This window comes from Oryzias latipes, chromosome 6 (genome assembly GCF_002234675.1).
Source record: "Oryzias latipes chromosome 6, ASM223467v1".
In the NCBI taxonomy this organism is placed as follows: Eukaryota; Metazoa; Chordata; class Actinopteri; order Beloniformes; family Adrianichthyidae; genus Oryzias; species Oryzias latipes.
The window spans coordinates 2,979,231-2,998,759 of NC_019864.2; the positions used below are offsets into that span (position 1 = coordinate 2,979,231).

At 40.8% G+C, this 19,529-nt stretch overlaps 1 protein-coding gene across 1 annotated transcript; it reads left to right on the forward strand.

Moving 5' to 3' along the window:
• The first annotated feature begins 1,818 nt into the window (after positions 1-1,818).
• Positions 1,819-11,885, forward strand: LOC110014685 (caveolin-2). Its single transcript, XM_023955472.1, has 3 exons — positions 1,819-2,151; positions 2,248-2,435; positions 10,892-11,885. The coding sequence occupies exons 1-3, from the start codon at positions 1,834-1,836 to the stop codon at positions 11,043-11,045; spliced, it is 660 nt and encodes a 219-aa protein (XP_023811240.1). The 5' UTR covers positions 1,819-1,833; the 3' UTR covers positions 11,046-11,885.
• Positions 11,886-19,529: the final 7,644 nt, after the last annotated feature.

The window sequence follows — 19,529 nt, forward strand, 5'->3', positions numbered from 1 at the left end:
ATGCGACTTTGTCTGGAAAAACCCAACTCATCATATAAGGAAATCTGTTCTAATGAATGATTATACTAGTGAGGGTCTGAACTTTCTGGATTTCAGTACCTTAATTATGACTTTTAAAATTAATTGGATAAGAAAGTTTTTGAAAAATCCGAACTCTCTGTGGAACTTCATTCCCAATTATATTTTCTCCCAGGTTGGTGGCCTCGACTTTTCACTGCTCTGCTCATACAAGCCCGACAAAGTGCCCATCAAACTGTCTTCATTCATAAACAGATGTTACTTGCTTGGTCCATGATTTAGAAACATATTTTTTCTCCTCACAGGTTTTACATTTGGAACAATAGATATATTCTTTACAAAAACAAAACTATCTTTATCCAACAGTGGTTTGATAATAATATCAGACTAGTTAGTCAATTATTCAATCAACAAGGTCAACTTTACACTCACACCGAATTCCTTCAGTTCTACCAGATCCCTGTTTCTATGAAGGACTTTTCGGTTGTTTTTTATGCCGTTTCCCTCAACCTCACCTATCTTTATAAAGGAACTCCGACTCCATCTGCTCCCCAACCACAGCTTCATGTGACGGACACTGCTGTCGGAAAACTCTGCTTCTCTGCTTTGAGAAATCAAAACAAAACCATCCGAAGACTGTTCCAGCAGGAGCTAAAAACGAAATCCCCGGCCATAACTTTCTGGACTTCACTTCATGGTCAAATGTGTTGGGAAAAGGTTTGGCTTCTGCCAAACAAATATCTTCTAAACAACAAAGTGAAAGAGGTTTCGTTCAAGATCATTCATAGGTTTTATCCAACAAATCAGGATATGCAAAGGCTAAAAAGGGATATTGATAAAAACTGTTCTTTCTGTTCTCAGTCTGAGGAAACGTTGGTGCATATTTTTTGGACCTGCAAGTACACTGAAAAAAAATGGGACAAATTGACAAATTTGATAAAAACTCAAATTTATCCACATTTCAATTTAACCTGGAAAAACCTCTTATTTGGTTACGTTAATTATGATAAGACATTTTTATCTCAATTTTATTTAATGAATCTTCTGATTTTATTAACCAAGTGTTATATTCACAAATCTAAATTCAGCAATAAAGCTCCTAATTTTCTTGATTTACTAGCCCAAGTTAGATGTTACTTACATTCCATTTCCCCCAGTACAAACAAAAAAGCTATTAAAACGTATCACCTTGCTCAGCTGTATAATTTAATATAAGTTTATTTTTTTGCTTGTATATCCCCTCGCATTTATTTTGAACATTTGATGTACAGTTTATTGTTCCTTGTTCTTTTGCTGTATGTCACTTTTGTTCTGCGTCAATAAAAAAAAATAAAAAAAGAGGCTGCTGGGGCAGGTTTGCAGAGGGGGGTGTGAATGTAGCTTAAATCTGACTCTGTAAAATTTTCAAAGAAGTTTTCAAATTTTGGGGGGTATTTTGAATTGAAATAGTTTTTTCTTTGGTGTAGAGTTTGTTAACTCTATAGCTGATAGACAAACATCATGACTGAGAGGGTCACAGTGTCAGCACTGGCTTTCACCAGCTCTTCCATCACCACTCAAAGCATTATTATTCACCGGGAGAAAAAGTCTTCCTGTTTTGGTTCCTGTTTGGATCCCTGACAACAGAGCCCGTTCAGAAAAGTCCATCCTAAGCACTAAAGCTCGACATGTTTAATTAGGAGGTAGAGAAAAATAAATATAAGCAAACCCCGTTCATGGTAAACTACTTACCTGAAACAGAAATGGTTTTAAAAAAACATTGTTTTTTAATCTGTCGATAAAAGTTTCTTTTCTTTTCATCGTGTACTGGTATAAATGCTCTGCAGGTCTGTTCGTGAGCTGATCATCGTGGGCTGGCAGGGAAGTGGCTCCCGCTGCGCCGCGCCGCGCCGCGCTGCGTGCGGGGCGGGGAGCCGCGGAGTCCGGCGCACAGTCAGTGCGCTCAGGCCAGCCGCGGCGCGCGCACCGGGACCAGACAACATGGGTCTGGAGAAAGAACGGGCGGAAAGCAGCGTCATTATGGACGCGGAGGAGTTCAACAGGTCGATAGAACCCATTCTGCTCCGAAAGGGGAAGGGGTTTTCCGAGGTCCCGGATGATCGGGATCCGAACGACATCAACGCTCATGTGAAGGTAAATATCTGCGCAGCGGCAGACACACAACCACACACACACGCAGGACTTCTTCCTCAGTGGGTTGACAAGCTGCGACCTGTGCCAATGTGACAGGTGGCGTTTGAGGATGTCATCGCGGAGCCCGTGTCCACGCACAGCTTTGACACGGTGTGGGTGGGCAGCCACGCCGCCTTCGAGCTCGTCAAATTCTTGTGTTACCGGCTGCTGAGCACGCTGCTGGCCGTGCCCGTGGCCTTCGTCCTGGGACTAATGTTTGGAGTCCTCAGCTGCCTTCACATCTGGTAAGAAGTTCCTCCGCCTGTTGGGATGATGTTTGCAGCTTCTGTGGAGCCATGCTCTTAAAAAATGAACCCAAACACACCAAACACATCCCTCATGTCCAGCATGACACTGTATTTGAAAGTCAAATAAAATGGCATTTAGTTCTCTGTCCAGTTTAAAACTAGATCTTTTATTTTTTACTCATCTGACTGAATTTTTCTAATGATGGAGGACATATGAAGAAAATTACATTTCTGAGTATTTCTTTATTTAAAAGAAAAACATTAGATTAAAAACAGACTGTATTTGTTATGTAGAGAATATGCTGGGCAGGACACAGGCTCCCAGCTCCATCCTGCTGCATCCATTTATTTAGGAGGAGGCTGGATCATGTACATCTTTGTTTTTCTCGCCTGCGCTGGAATCTGATCCTAACCTGTATGGCTGGAAAGCTTCAATAATGCTCACAGTTTTGTTGCACCGGTAGTATTAGGTTAGGGGTAGGAGGGGCTGTAAGCCAGCAGGAGAGTGTGTAAACAAAGGCATGGTGGGAAGTAAGAGCAGGCCTGTTTGCACCGCTAATGTTAGGTGACGGGAAGTGGGGCGGGCCTACTCTTCGCAAACAGTCCCAACCATAATAATAATATTAATAATGAATTGGATTTTTCTGCGCTTTTCCAGACAGTCAAAGCATTTACAATGTGTCCATTATTCATTCACTCCTCATTCATACTTGGTGATAGAAACTATACTGATTTAGCCCTGGGGCAGACTGACAGGGGCGCGGCTGCTAGTGTGCACCTACGGCCCCTCTGACCATCACTGGGACATTCATACACATTCACACACCCATGGAGCCACACTATAGGCAGGGAGGGTGAAGTGTCTTGCCCAAGGACACAACAGCAGTTGGCTGGAGGGAGCAGGCCGACCTGCTCAACCACCTGGGCCACTTTCATTCATTCATCTTCTTCTGTTGTGTCCCTTTCGGGGTCACGGGGCCACTTGTGGGCAAAGGCAAGGGGCACCCTGGACAGGGTCGGGGCAGGGTGGAGTGTCCAAAATCACGCACTCTCACATTCACACCAAGGGACAATTTAGAGTAACCAATTAACTTATGAAGCATGTTTTTGGACCGTTTGGAGGTTTTTGGTGGAGTCCCCTGAGAAAACCCACGCATGCACGGGGAGAACATGCAAACTCCACACAGAAAGGTCCCCCACTGATGTTCTGGTTCAGGTCCCCCAGCTGGGACTTCAACTGGGGGCTTTCTTGCTGTGAGGCAAGAGCGCTGACCACTGCACCACTGCACCTGGGCTCCTGCCGCCCAAACAACTTCTGATAGGCCTTTTTCTAGGGTTCTTTTGCTGAATGAACCCTTGTGCTATCCTAGGCAATTTAACATTTGGAGTTGGGTCATCTAGACCCACTAGACAGTGCGCTGAACCTTTTTTCTTCAATGATTTGTGATCTTCACTGGTGTCCATGGATTACATGAAATCTTTCCACCTTTATCCACCTTTGTCATGGTAGGGAGAACACGTCCATGTAAGGGGGGGGTGATCTAAAATAGCACAAGGGTTAAAAAGTCAGGGTGAAATGCAGAGCAGGTATTTCTTATTGTAAATTTAGCTGTAGTGTATCTTTAAGATAATCTTTCAATTTTTCTAGGAAAAATATGTTATTTCTTCTGACGAGACTGATATCTGCCCAGACGTTCTTAATCCAGTTCTGTTCTAACAGCATGAGGGGGGTTCCCTTACTTCACTCATGTTACCCAGGGTAACACCAAAGGCAGGTGTCCCAATCAGGAGTGAAATTTAAAGACTCACTTCTTTAAATAGATGTTTTTGGCATTTTAACATGTTTTTGTGGTATTTTTCTCAAATTTGGAGGACATATTTAAAAAAAATTAAGCTTACATTTACAGTTTTGAGCATTTCTCATTCTGAATTATTGTGAATCAGACCAAAAAAATGCTGATTGAATAATTCTTTTTTATGCAGAAACACTCTTGGCGGGCCACAAGCTTCCTGCTCCGCTCTATTCTGATCATCCACTGTCAGACCAATAGATCTATGAACGTCTTTGTTTTCCTCGTCTGAGCTGAAATCTGGATCAAACTGTACGACTGAATAGCTCTGATGTTGCTCTCTATTTTAGTTGCACCGGTAATGTTAGGTTGGGGGTGTGAGGGGCTGTAAGCTAGCCGGAGAGCGCGTACGCAGATTGGTGACAAGAAGTGGGGCAGAAACACTCTGCACCAACAGTCCCACCCGCAACTCAAAGGGGAATTTCTGATGGGCTCCTTGCTGCTCTGCAGAAACTATGTTCTAGAACAGTGTTTTTCAACCAGTGTGCCGCGGCACACTAGTGTGCCGTGGGAGATGGTCAAGTGTGCCGTGGGAAATTGCCCTCACTAACTGATTTAACAACATTTCCCATCTCCAGGATTTCAGCTCTCTGTTCATCCAAACAGGCCCTGATAAAACACTGAGGAGTTAGCAATATAAAAGATCATAAAATACTTTTTCTTTGCGTTTATTTTATTTTATTAAAGACATTTTGATAAGAATGACGTACCGCGATTCAGCTGCACCTTCGGCTGTATTTGGGAAAAGTCCCGTCCCTTTGACTGTCTCCACCAATCATTCTTGAGGGGCTTAATCACATGTCATCGGTCTGACCAATCAGAAGTGCTTAAAGTCTTCACTTCCTTGTCCCGATTTAGCTCTTTCCGCAGAATCCGGTATCAGACCGTGGAACAAGTGAACAAAACAATGAAGCTCCAAAAAGCGATCTTCGGCCGTTTTATGCACTACATCTCCCATGATGCATTGGGTTGTGAGAGTGACAGCGCACAAGGAGATCTGTTGTTAAACGTCTTGAAACCAACGAACACACATCAAACTGTTTTTAAATCTTCTAACTTAACTTTTATTGCATCTTTTAGAAAAAAAACAACTGCAACTTCCAGGTTTTTCTGCAACAATTATCACAAAAATGCATGTGAGATTGCGGAGGGGCTGTAGATCAATACAGACTATGATTTTGTCTTTTTTTTTTTTTTTTTTGGATGCTGGTGTGCCGCGGGATTTTTTTTAAGGTTAAAGTGTGCCGTGGCTCAGAAAAGGTTGAAAAACACTGTTCTAGAAAACGACACTGTTTTTTTTTGTTTTTTGTTTTTAATTTGGGCCAAAAATGGCATAGTCATAATTAAAAGACCACTGGGACACTTTAACAATAGTTTAGAAAATGATTGGAGTGGGACTTTAAGTCATATCACCTGACGTTTTATAGAGCATACTGATAGGAGTGAAATTAAACTGTTCCCAGTGCAGAGCCACTGTTACAATAAAAGACATTGCAAATATTTAACTGCAGCACGTTAGCTGAGACCTGTAAACACCACAATAATTCCACTTATAAGACTAATTTCACCACGGGTTACAAAAAGATATCAAATACAGGATAACAGAAATGAATGTTTTAATGTTATTATTCTGCACAGAAAGTTTCACAGATTTAGTTGGTGTTTTCTGTTTTGGCATTGTTCACATATTTAGCTTTAGTGGCTGAAGGTTAGGGGGGGTCATGTCCACTGTGTTTGAATGGAAAATCAAGACTTTGTCCAAATATTTCAAATGACTTATTTAAGGTAGGTTGGGCCAAAACCATGAAAAGAAAAACGTAATTTTATTTAGACGAAAACATCTTGTTCTGAGGACCAAGAATAGAGTTTATTTCCTTTACAGAATCCTAAAATCCATTTAGTGAAAGTCTTCCCACTTGGATGTGCTCTGTCTTTGTAGGGAAGTATGCAATGAGGTTGGATAACTGAAGCATGAACTTTTAAAAAAAAGAATATAGTTGAAATAATTAGATGATTGTGCTCATTCCCAATCACAAGCTGAAGACTCAGTTTAGAAACCTAGCTGTGATTTAGGCCTGCATGTTAGCTCTTTGTGGAAAGTTTGAAGAAAAGTGACGTTCCACGGACTGTGAGGAAAGAAAAGCTCCATTTACTTTTCCATACAGCAGCCATGAAAAACCTGTTTTCATGCTGGAGTGGGACATTTTTTCAAGCGCACCTGGAGCCCCACAGACATGTTTTTTTCCAACACTTTCTGTAAAGCTGGAGCTCCGGGATCAGAAAGAGCTACTTGTGCATTGATAGCAGAGGAGTGACACAGTAGTGATCGATATATCTGGAATTCTGGAATGTCAGAATGGAAGATTACAGAGACATGCCTGAATGTTAAAAGTCTTAAAATCTCAAAAAAAAAAAAAATAAGAATCTCAAATCTTTAAACTCTGCTCTTAGTTTAATGTCCTTCACATTGACATTAGGGTCCAGATTAAAAAAACAATGCGGAAGACGAGAAAACAATTTTAGGAAAGATAGTGGATGTATCAATAACTTTGAGGGCAGATAATGCAGATTTGGTTAAAGGGCCTATATCATGCGAAATCAACTTTTTCTGAGCTTTTCAGTTTATAGTTATGTTAATTCCTCACGAAAACAACCCCGAAGTGGTATTTTGATACATTCTGGCATCTCTGAGCATTCCTCTATAAACCTGCACAACCGAAGCAGACCTGCTGTGTGTCTTTACTTGAACTGATGTTTTCCCCACGACCTCTGGTGTGAGGAGTATAGGTGTCCATCTTCCGGCTAACTGGAGTGTTAAACGGGGAGGAACGTGAGCCGGCGGGCTGAATGGTGTGTTAGCACAGGAGTTAGTTAGCTGGTATGCTAACCAAACAAACACTTCAGTCTGTGGTGGAGAACCAAACCAGGAGTCGCTAGCATCTGGCGACGAAGTTAGGTGGCGCCAATATGCAGACATTTAAGCTAGCTACAGATGAAAACTTGTGATACGATCTGAAGGAAGAAGAGGTGTTTGAATGACACTGCGTTGTAGCGCTGGCCATTTATAGAGAGAGGCGACACTAGTGTTGCGTTCACCAGCCAGTCAGGATTGGCGTATTGAGATAAGAGCTTCTGAGGAACACTCAGGGGCGTATCCCATAGTGAGACATCAAAACGAATGCTAAGAGAATGAGTGGACTCTCACATTGTAATGTCACAAAATGAGGAACAGCCTTCCAGGAAGAGTCTGCACTGCCAGTACCGCCCCCAGGATACGCACACACACTTTCTCCATGGAGCTAGCGATGATCAGCAAAATGCTTTCCTTTATATGCACAAATTGCACATCCGTCTTTGAAAAAGTTTGGATGTTGTTTGTTTTTGTGGGAGAGATGCAGGCACGCTGCCAAGGCCGACTTCAAATTAACGTCATGAAATGGGCGGCGGCATCCACACGAAGAGAAAGGTGGAGCCTCAGAGACTGAGTCGTTTGACTTCTGGGTAGGGAAGTTAAAAAAATATCTCATATTTCATAAAAAGTTATTCTTTAGTGTGCCAAAGGTAATATATTATAATATATATGGATGCAGTTTAATCTGAAAGGTGTATGAATAGCATGATATAGGCCCTTTAAAGTCTGGTGCATGTTGGAGAAGCCCCTCATTTGAACAGCGTACAGTCAGATAAAAAGAGTTTTTGAGTTTTTAAAGGAGTTTCTTCTCGGTGACAACCTTTGAAGAGACCAAGAAGAAGGCAAGTTCTCCAGTTCCACCTTACAGAGGAACAAACCAGATTGAAAGAAACAAAGTCCCACTTTCTGTCACACACCTAGGTGTGTGAAATTTGTTCTCCGCATTTGACCCATCCCCTGGGGGAGCAGTGAGCTGCAGACGAGCCGTGCCCGGGAGGCAGAAGCATTAAGGGTTTCCCAAGGACCCCCACTGGGCGATGTTTATTGCTTACCATTGATATGGTAATTGCACCCCGTACCATTGTTTATTTGGCCTCCAGGAATTGGACCCTGGATTCCTGCGTAGCAGCCCTTTACCTTACCAATCAAGCTACCAGCCGATTGGTAGGCTGATTTGTTAAACAGCAGTACTGAACAGAGCCCTCTGAATTGAACCGAATTGAGATATTAGCGTATCGTTACACCTCTAATAATCAGACAACCAAGGAGTGTCTACGTAAAAAACATTTCAAGGTTCTAGAGTGTTCTAGCCAGTTTCTGGACCCCAATCTGAAAGAGAATCTATGGAGGGAGTTGAAAGTCTGTGTTTCCCAGCAACAGCCCCAAAACATCACAGCTCTTGTTCAGCAGCTACAGTGCAAACCTGCTAAATGCCTACAGGAAACCTTTGACCTCTGTCATTAAAACCAGGGTAACATTGCAAAGTATTGAGGTGAACTTTTGTTTTTGAACAAATTCTTATTTTCTGCTCATTCATCCAACTAAAGTATTTAAAAGTCAAACAATGTGATTTCCTGGATTCTTTTTAGATGCTGTTCTCCCACATTAAATATGCTGCTGTGATGAGCTTTACAGACCAAACTCAGCTTTTTAGGTAGGATACTTTGCTGAATCGGTGGCTGATTGTTTTTAACTTTGTCAAAATAAAGATCCATGAAGAGCTCCTCTCAGACCGCAGATTCATGTCTTACAACTTATGTTCTAAAGGTGCTTCAAAAATGTGTGGTTCAGTATGTCCAGGTTGAACATGTTTGCTTATAGAAACACAAACCTTATGCATGAATGTAAAAACAGCAAAAACAGCAGGACAGGAAAAACAAACTCTGCCTGGGGCATTGCAGAGAATGTACAAACAGACCTGAGGAAGGCACTCACACGACAAAAGAATTAGCACCCTCGGATGAAAAAATGTGGCATTCAGTCTTCGTGTCACCTTATATTTTGTATACAAACTTCAAAAAAGCCTAGTTAACCCTTGTGCTATCTTAGATGACCCCACCCTTACATTGATGTGTTCTCCCTACCATGACAAAGGTGGATAAAGGTGGAAAGATTTCATGTAATCCATGGACACCAGTGAAGATCACAAATCATTGAAGAAAAAAGGTTCAGAGCACTGTCTAGTGGGTCTAGATGACCCAACTCCCAATGCTAAAGTGCCTATAGCACAAGGGTTAAAATTATAGCAGCACGAGAGTCTCCAGTGGACGTTGATAGTTTATGCCAGTTGTTCTAAAACTGAGGGGCACACCGCCTGGAAGAGGTCTTTGCCGGGTGTTGTCTCCTGTCAGTCAGAGCACATAGTCAACAAAAATCTTTGTTTGGCACAGAGAAACCACTTCCATTTAAAACTGTGCCACAGCAACAGGATTTTCATGATGACCATGTCCTTGTTGCTGTCACAGAGTGTCCAGGTTTGGAGAACAGAAATTACATGAAATGAGCAAAAATTATATTTTTTTAAAAGTAAAGTTACAATATGTAAAAACCAGAAGAGCAATACATGACTAGGATCCAAGGTCAGAAAAATGGCTATGCATATGTCAGTAATATGTTCACAAGGAGAAAAGAAAAATCCCAGTTACTGTTATCAAAAGCTTTTTTTTCTGCTGGACAGGCAAACTTTAATAAATGAATGAACCAAGATAATTTAAAAAAAAATCTGAAACCAAAAACAAAGACACTTCAATACACATTGGACAATAGGCTAACCAAAGCTGTGGATAGTTAGCAACCTAAACCTGGTGTGACTGCAGGAAATAAAAATCTGAAAATAAAACATTACAAGAACTGAGAAAACTAAACCGAAAACCAACCAAAGGCCGTAACTCACAACCACTGCTCCAGACTGAAGGAACTGTGAGGGTCCTCAATCCCAGTCCTGGTGACTTATTTTGATTAAATGAGCGGACCGAGTCCGGAACACTTTCCCAGTCTGAATACACCCTGTGTCTCTCAGCTGGCCATGGATGGATGGATGGATGGATGGATGGATGGATGGATGGATGGATGGATGGATGGATGGATGGATGGATGGATGGATGGATGGATGGATGGATGGATGGATGGATGGATGGATGGATGGATGGATGGATGGATGGATGGATGGATGGATGGATGGATGGATGGATCCTCCATCCAGTGCAGAGGACACGGAGGATCCATCCACAACGTCAAGCTCATCCTAACCTCCCATACAGCCTCTTCAGTTAGACCTTAGTGAATAAAGTGCTCGGGTTCAACTGGGTTTTTAAAAGTGTAATATACCCTCATTATAAACATTTAACTGCAATGTTGTAGTACTCTTGTCTCCAGAATTTGAATCTGGAGAAAAGATTCGAAATCCGCATCCTCTGATGGAAACATTTGTGGATATAATATCTGAAGAGTTCTTCTGTCTAACTTCCTAAGCTGGACAGTCATTTACAAACTCTGTTGTTGGTTTTTACTCACCAGTTGTTTCTTAGTGCTCAGACAGAGGATTTAAGCTCATTTTCTGCATGTGGAGTTTGAGTTTCATAAAGCAGACACAGATAAAACAGGATCATTTGAATGTGTCTTACACAAGATAGATGCAGTGTTTCGTTTTCCCTTTTCTGTAACGTTTTCTTTCGCCTGTCTTGTCTCCTCAGGTTGGTGGGACCCGTGATCCGGGGCTTCTTGACCTTTTTGCCCCCCGCGCTTACAGTGTGGAGGAAGCTGATGGTCTTGTTCGTTGCCCCGCTCTCCCACAGCATGGGAAAGAGCATGTCCTCCATTCAAGTTCGCAGTTCTGAAAATAAATGAGGTGCCTCACAGTAGAAGAGGAAAGGTATAATTATTAAATCTAATGGAAAGTTTTAAAGGGATGGAAAAGTTCATTCAAAGCGATGAAATCTCCTGCTTAAATTCTTTTAGAATAAGTAGAATAAGACTGCTACTTAGCTTATTATCACCGCTAGATGTGTGCAGTTATCAACCTATCAACTTGGGCCAAATTAGACAAAGAAGGGAATGTTTTTAGTGTCTAACAACATTTCCTTGGTCTATGTGTATCATTTTATTTATTATTTATGGCTAAAAGAAATCTGGTTATTGCATCATTTCTTTAATCCATTTGTTGTGGCATTCAAGGTTTTCCAGATTGACATACTGCTGAGGCTTTCAGGTAGAAATGTTCTGCTTTGTTGCACATAGTGCAACTTTCTTCTAAAAAGTTTAAGGGCGATGAACACAATCTACCTGCAGGATGAAGATTAGTGCTAAATATTGCGTGCTAAGATGCAGGTTGTTGCAAATTTACAATGTTAATGTTACTCTGCTGATCTCACTGCTCATTGGCAGCACTGCTGGGCATTTGCTATTTAAGGGTATTGTATTTAACTGTCAGAAAACAAAAATAAAAGTTAAAGACAGCTCTATCGAATCCATGAATGTCCTCGGGGGGGGGGGTTGAATGTCCAAAGGGTGTTGAAGGTGGAACCGGTTAAAAGTGATGTCGATTTTCTGCATTTTTTTGCTGGTGTTGGTACATTCCTAACATCATTTAGCATGTTAGGTGACAAGTTACTTTTTGGCATCAAAGTGGTGCATTTGTTGGGATTTGAAATATTTTAAAAGCTGAATAAAAACAAATGTTTTGTGCAATATGTCCTCTCTTTTTTGACCTCCATGCAAAAAGATGAAAATCTATATTCAAAAACTGCCATTATCGTTGGCCCACTTGCTCTACACTGTATAATGATGCGAAGTCAGTCTCATGGCAGCAATTCAATGTGTCTAGACCTTTGGTTGTATATAAGAACTTGTCCGAATGAGTGATAGTCATAATTAATGACAACTACACTCACCAATCAGGAGTGAGCTTGTTGGAATTCCACACCCCTACCATTTAAAAAAGGGGACAATCTGTCAGCCAAACATTTCGAACATTTCACATTTGACCACATAGTTTATTGAGGCATTTGATTGGTCAGTTTATAACTTGAATAGCTTACAATGAAGAAATCATGTCATGAACAAAAATGAAGATTATCAAGAACATGTTAAAAAGAGGTTTTAGAGAAAGAACGGTTCTTCTGACCATTAGGTTGACTGAGTAACAGCTGTTTATTTCTTTATAGAAGTCTGTGGAATTTTGGCTTCTTGGAACCAGAGGGAAACTTCCTGTTCGGAAGAAGGCACTCAGTCCAGTTCTCGTAGACTGTCAATGATCTAGATATGTAGACATGGTCAAGATGATCATCTGAACTCTACACTATTTTAATTATTTCAAAACAACTATTTTACATAGTTGTTTCAAGAGACCTAATATAATTGTCAAATTTGATGCTGTAGGTGGTTTGAATTGTAGTTTAATTTGGGGCTATCTCTGGATGTGGTCTTCAGCTGCTGTAGTCCATCTTTTAAAAAATGTTTTTTATTGTATCAAGTGTTTATTTTGCCTTTCTGTCACAATGAGTTTGTTGTACTGTTGTCCTGTCAACTATGGCATCGTAAAGGGAGAAAATGGCGACCCCCTTCAAGTACTTCTGATCATTCAAATCATTCCCTACAGACAGCTGGCAGCAACCATTTCAGGTTCCACACCATTGAAATATCCTTTAGAAATTTGGTTTTTAAGACCCACTTCAACAAAAATCCAGCTTTTGGTCTTTGTGTTCTTGTGTCATTTTACTGATGATAGAGGGCATACATAAAGAAAATTAGGCCTATAATTTTATTTCTGAATATTTCTCTATTCAAATGGTTGTGGATCAGGTGCAGACAAAAAATGTAGTTTGGGAAAAGATCATATTTGTAATATAGAAAGTACTCTGGGCAGGCCACATCTCCCTGATCTGTTTCATTCTGATGCATCCACTTAAGACAAATAGATTCACGAACGTCTTTGTTGTTCTCGTCTGAGCTGGAATCTGGATCATAACTGTACGGTTGGGTAGCTCCAATAATGCTCCCCATTTCTGCTGCACCATTAATGGTAGATTTGGGTTGTGAGCTGCTGAAAGCTAGAAGGAGAGAGTGTGAACAGCTAGGGGATGTGAAGCGGGCTTACTCAACGCCAATTTAAGGCACATTTCAAATGAACTACTGCTGCTCTTCAGAAACTATGAAACTAAGCGCAGCGATGCCTAGTTAAGTTTAGCTTAGTTTAGTTTAGTTTAGCTTAGCTTAGTGTAGTTTAGCTTAGCTTATCTTAGCTTAGCTTATCTTATCGTAGCTTAGCTTAGCTTATTTTAGCTTAGCTTAGCTTCGTTTCGTTTCGTTTAGCTTAGCTTAGCTTAGTTTAGTCTAGTTTTGTTTCGTAATTAGCTATTGTATTTTATGACTAATTTAATGTTTTGTACATTTACCAGTGTGAAGTACGTTGATACAACTGTGTTGTGACACCGGGCTATATAAATAAAATGTAACTGACCTAAAAACAAAACAGGTTGTTTGATTTTGGCTAAAAACTGCAAAATCATAATTAAAAGACCTCTTGGAACGCTTTGACAACAGAATGAAATATGACTGGAATTGGACTTTGAGGTCTTCCACATGTCTACATGTTAAAGTACTTAGAGGAATTGACTTATGACTGACTGATGAAAAATCAGAATGAGAAAGCAGTTTGAAAGGCATTCTTAGTGTTGCAGCAGAAATATTATGGGCGGGCACAATACTAAAACAAAACTAACAAGTGTGTTAGAATTAGCAATTCTCATCAGTCTAGACACTGTCAAAGCTAAAAACAAATGAACCTGATCATCTGGACAGACCTGATAGAACACGTGGATTAGAGGAATCAGATCATTTTAGCTCTAGACTATAAGAGCCAAATTGAGTAAGGGGCCAACCAACTTGGCTTTAAATTGTTGCTTTTGATTGCAATGCAATCTGCTGTGGGCAGCTAAATGTTTCAACCAAATCATATCTGGACACAGCATGAGAGTATGCTTTGTAGCTGCACAGCATTCTGTTCAGTTGTACAGTAGTCTGAATACATTTCAGAGATGGATTGTGCAACCTGGAAAACAGGAGTGTGCAGAAGTTTTTTGTCTGAACCCTCTAACACTTATCAATCTCTGCTCACACCTGTTTCTTCTTCAAATCCGCATGAAGTTTAATTGAAAGACATAAAAGGAAAGTCTGTCACTCCAAAAAGCTTGGAAGTCTGGAATATGGAACACAAACTTGTTGATAGTTTCCACTCAAATTAAAATAATTTTTCCTGGAGGTAATTCCTCTGAGCTTGTTCCTTGTGTCACAGATGATAAATGTGGTTGAATATGCAGCTCAGTTCCAGAAGAGTGTTGTAAATCACTAAATTGAGATTGCACAAGGATGAAGTGTCTGCTGAAGGAACGTCACCTGAGGCTAACCTGTTAGACCTGCAGGCCTGCGCAGCTGCATTGCTGCTGGGAGAAGTTGCATCCTGAACAGATGCATTTGTCATGTCTTCAACCTTAGCCTGTTTTTATCTTCATCGGTGATCACCTGCATGAGATTTTTTGTGGGTTTTTTTTTTTTTTTGGGGGGGGGGGGGGGTTCTTCTGCATCCTTGTAAAGCACAACAAGGAAAGGTGGAGTCCCTAAAAACTTTGCAAGCCCACTTCATAACTACCAATGACTTCAGTCTTTTGAGGTGAAAACAATAAACAACATTTCTGAAGCACAGTTGCTCAGTTTCCCCACTGTTTCCAGGTGGAAACTAGATGCAGTCTGCCAACAAAGCTGTGCAGGTAACAAAGCAATCTGCTCTTTTCAGGAAACTTTGAGGAAGTCTTTTGTCATCTGCAGTTCAAACACATGCAAGACAAATCAGAGATGTTGTACATTCATTATATTTTCTGGGACAACTGTTGCTATGGTTACCTTCAAAGAGTATCCAATTTATTTAGAAAGCATAACAAAGACCCTTTCAGGGCAGTACTGTACAGAAAAAACAAGAAACATCTAATGACGATGAACCACTGAGAGCTACAGCAATCCAACATGTTCTAATTCCTTGTGATCCAATTGAGGTCAGACAATAAGGCCAGTTTGACTGAACCCATCCATCCATTTTAGAACCTGGTGAGTCCCTTTTAGGATCATGGGGTCGCTGGAGCCTATCCCAGCCTATGTTGGGGTGAAGTACACCCTGAGCATGTTTCCAGTCTGTTGCAGGGCCACAGAATCCCTCATACTCACATCTTGGGGCAATTTAGAGTCATGAAGCGTGTTTTTGGACTGTGGAAAACATGCAAACCCCACACAGAAGAGGTGCCAGCTGGAATCTGAACCAGGGCTTTCTTGCTGTGAGGTAGGAGTGCTGACCACTATCCCGCCATGCAGACTCATTTGGACCTAACCATATTATAATAATGGTCTATATAAGTGATTCTTATCATAAGATTTTCTGTGAAATCCTCATGTGGAGCAAACGCGGGGGGAAAGGAAACCCCCACCTGATGGAACAACATCAAACCTCCTCCAGCAGCTTCAGCTCTTGTTGCTATAATTACAACAAACCACATTCTCTGTTTAAGTACTATTGTGTGAATTAAAAATATCTTCATAGTTTAGTCTAGTCGTATGCCTATAAATAAATGGTAGTTGTATCTGACACAGAGCGAACACTTAGCTCGCCTTTGACGTCTTTTAGAAAAATCAAAGGAGTTGAATTTGACACACTCTGTAGGTAAATGCTGCATGAGCATCGTGCAGGTCTCTGAAGGGTGTGTGCCGTCACCTACATTCAAACATTTCAGTGAAGACCTTTCAGGAGGACAAAGCCAAACCACATTCCCAGCTAAAGACCTCATGTTCCCTGTAAATTGCAGGGTGAGAGCCACTTTCAGCTTACTGCTGGTTTCAGTTCCTAACTGCTTTTACTAGAGGTTAACACACCATTTCTCTTTACCAATAAATTCTTGCATATTAATGCAATCAGCTGCTGTGCTCTGCTAACTTTTATAGAGTTCAATGGCTTTGTGGTACAGTGTCCATCCTGAGACTGGAAGGTCATGGGTTCAAATCCAGACCAAGTTATACCAAGGACTCTAAAAATTGGTCCCAATGCCTCTGTGTTTTGCACTTAGGCTCAAAGGGTTGGAATGGGTTACCAACAAATGTTTCCTGAATGTGGTTGTATCTGCAGCTCACCCCCCTCGAAAGGATGGGAGAACAAATTTTACATCCCTAGGTCCGTGACAGCCAATGGGAATTTAACTTTACTTACAGAAATTATCGTTTTTTACTATCATCCGGAAGGATTCTGAAAACATGTCAAAATAAAAAAGGCCCTTTAAAAGAGGAGCTCCGCCACGTTTTTCTGGATGTTTCTTGGATTGTCAAAGCTTTCACTAGGAGCACATGAGGTGAGATGGTTGAAGAACCCGTCCTGTCAGTTTCTGAATGACATTTTAATATCTCTGAAGATCCTGAGAGCCTGAACGTTCCCACAGATCAAATTTGTCACCATGCCACAACTCCCTTTCTGCAGTTGTACCCCCCCGAGGAATTTGTTTTTAAATTGTAGAATGTCTTGTGTTTATCGCAGAACTGCTGAGGTCTACATAAAGTATGATTAATCTTTCTATGAAACAGGTTTTATGATCTGTGTTCATAACTTCACCTATTAAAGTCCAGACATGAAGTAAACCGGTGTGTAATGTATATTTTACAATGATTTTCACTGTTTCTAGACAAAAATCAAAAATCCTGTGTTGTTTTCCAGGACATAGTTTCTATGGAAGCGATTCTGTAGCATAATTAAAAATAAAAGTCAAAACCAGAAATACTTTTTCATTTTCAAAATAAAGCTGCATTTTTTGACTCAAAATTAAAATGAAAACGCAATCCGCCAAAATGTTTTTTTCATTTTCTTCTTTAACACCGCTTATTCTGTCACTTACCTGTAATTAAAATGACGTGGTATTTGACATTTCATTTTCAAAAAGTTATCTGTTGTAGCAAAATTCATTTAGAATTGTCTAATTTGACAATTAAAATGGGTTTAATAGAAATGCTTTTTCATTTTCAAAATGTAACTGAAACAAAAGACTCAAAATTAAAATGAAAATTTAATACTTCAAAATACTTTTTCATTTTCTACTTAAAACCGCTTATTCTGTGTCATAATTAAAATGAAAATGCAAAGAGGGGATTGCATTTTCATTTTAACATCCACCCTGTGAATAGTGTCGCAATATTCATTTCGAATAAGCATTTCCAGTGGGGAGGCGGGGCGATGACGTCAGTGTGTTCTCTGTGTGTGCGGCTGCTAACAGACACATGCTAGGAGCAGTGGAGCTTTGTGTTAGCGGCAGAGGAGAGGGCTGTGTGATGGTTGTGAACTCCTGATGATTGTAGACAGCTTCTCAGGACTACGTAGCAGCATTTCCCTGCACCCCCCCCCTCGGACCAGCAGCTGCCTTCGCATAGCGGAGCGCGAAACCCCGCTATCCGATCTCCCGTTCACCGAAGGCAGAAGTGCTGATATGATCTGAGAAACCATCATATGAATATGTGTTTCCAGTGGTGTCCAGAAAAAAATAAAGGATGATGTAATTCCCACATATTTACATCCAATATGCTCATTGCCCGCAAGGAGTTTTAAGTACCTCCACGGCTAATGTTTAAAGCACATATTAGCCTAATGCTAACTCGTCTTTCGGGTCCTCCAGCGAAGAAAAAAGCACTGACCGAACGGATTTAAAAAAATTGAGTGAGCAGGCCCTTAATAATAATCATAACAATAAAAGCACATTTAGAAGATAGATGGTTGGACCAACACACACTCAGCGTGAAGCTGAGTGTGTGTTGGTCCAACCAGCAAACGTTTAGCATGGTGAAATCTGCTATAGCTGTTGATGGGACTCCAGCTGTCATTGAACAGCAAAATCAGCGTGAAGCTGCAGGAGACTATCTTCTAAATGAGCTCCACTGCTCCTAGCATGTGTCTGTTAGCAGCCGGACACACGGATTTAGCACTGATGTCATCGCCCCGTCTCCCCTCTGGAAATGCTCTTTCGAAATGAATAATGCGACAATGTTTGCAGGGTGGATGCTAAAATGAAAATGCAATCCCCTCTTTGCATTTTCGTTTTTATTCTGACACAGAATAAGTTGTGTTGAAGATGGAAAGAAAAAACATTTTGGTGGATTGCTTTTTTATTTTCATTTTGAGTCAAAAATGCAGCTTCATTTTGAAAATGAAAAAGCATTTCTGGTTCTGACTTTTATTTTTAATTATTCTACAGAATCACTTCCATAAGTTTCTACAGAGCGGCATAAGTTCATTAAAAATTCAACTCTGAGCTGTGGGCTGGACTGTTGGTGTGGCGCATTTCTGCCTAATTTCCCGTCATCCATCCATGACACCCCCGACCTAACATCATCGATGCAACAAAAATGGTGAGCAATACTGGAGCTATCCATTCATACAGTTTAGATCCAGACTCCAGCTCAGACCAGGAAAACAAAGACGTACGTCTACAGGCTCAAAGGGTTGGAATGGGTACAATTGGATGCATCAGAATGGAGCAGAGCATGTTTGTGGCCCGCCCAACGTATTTTCTATGTAACAAATATGCTCTTTTTTTAAACTGCAATTTTTATTCTGTGTCCCTTATTCACAGTTATTTGAATTAAGAAATACTCAGTGATGCAATTTCAATATTAGTTTTATTTGTCCTCCATCATCAGAAAAATGCCACAAAACAACACCAAAAAATACACTGTTTATTGGAGTTGGTCTCTAAGTTCCACTCCATAGTGAGACTGTAGCATTGTTACAGGTATCAGGGCAAATTAACCCTTGTGCTATCTTAGATGACCCCACCCTTACATTGACCTGTTCTCCCTACCATGACAAAGGTGGATAAAGGTGGAAAGATTTCATGTAATCCATGGACACCAGTGAAGATCACAAATCATTGAAGAAAAAAGGTTCAGAGCACTGTCTAGTGGGTCTAGATGACCCAAATCCCAATGGTAACGTACCTAGGATAGCACATTAAAGGAGTAGACCTGCTGCGGCTGTTACCCTCATGGGCACTGACAGTAGAGTTTAGGGGTGGAGCAAAGGAATCCCAGTCACACAGAACAACCCAGCAGTAAGGCCCCAAGCCAAATTCTGCCACAGGTATCAATAATTATGCAGATATCAGTCTGCTTACAGAAGATAACATATTTTTTTAGAAACAGAAAAGATCATCTTAAAGGTACACTACAGCTACTTGTAATGAAATAAGTGCTCCGCATTTCACCCTGACTAATTATTGTGCACAAGAAGCCTATCAAAAAAGGGTAACACGTAGAAGA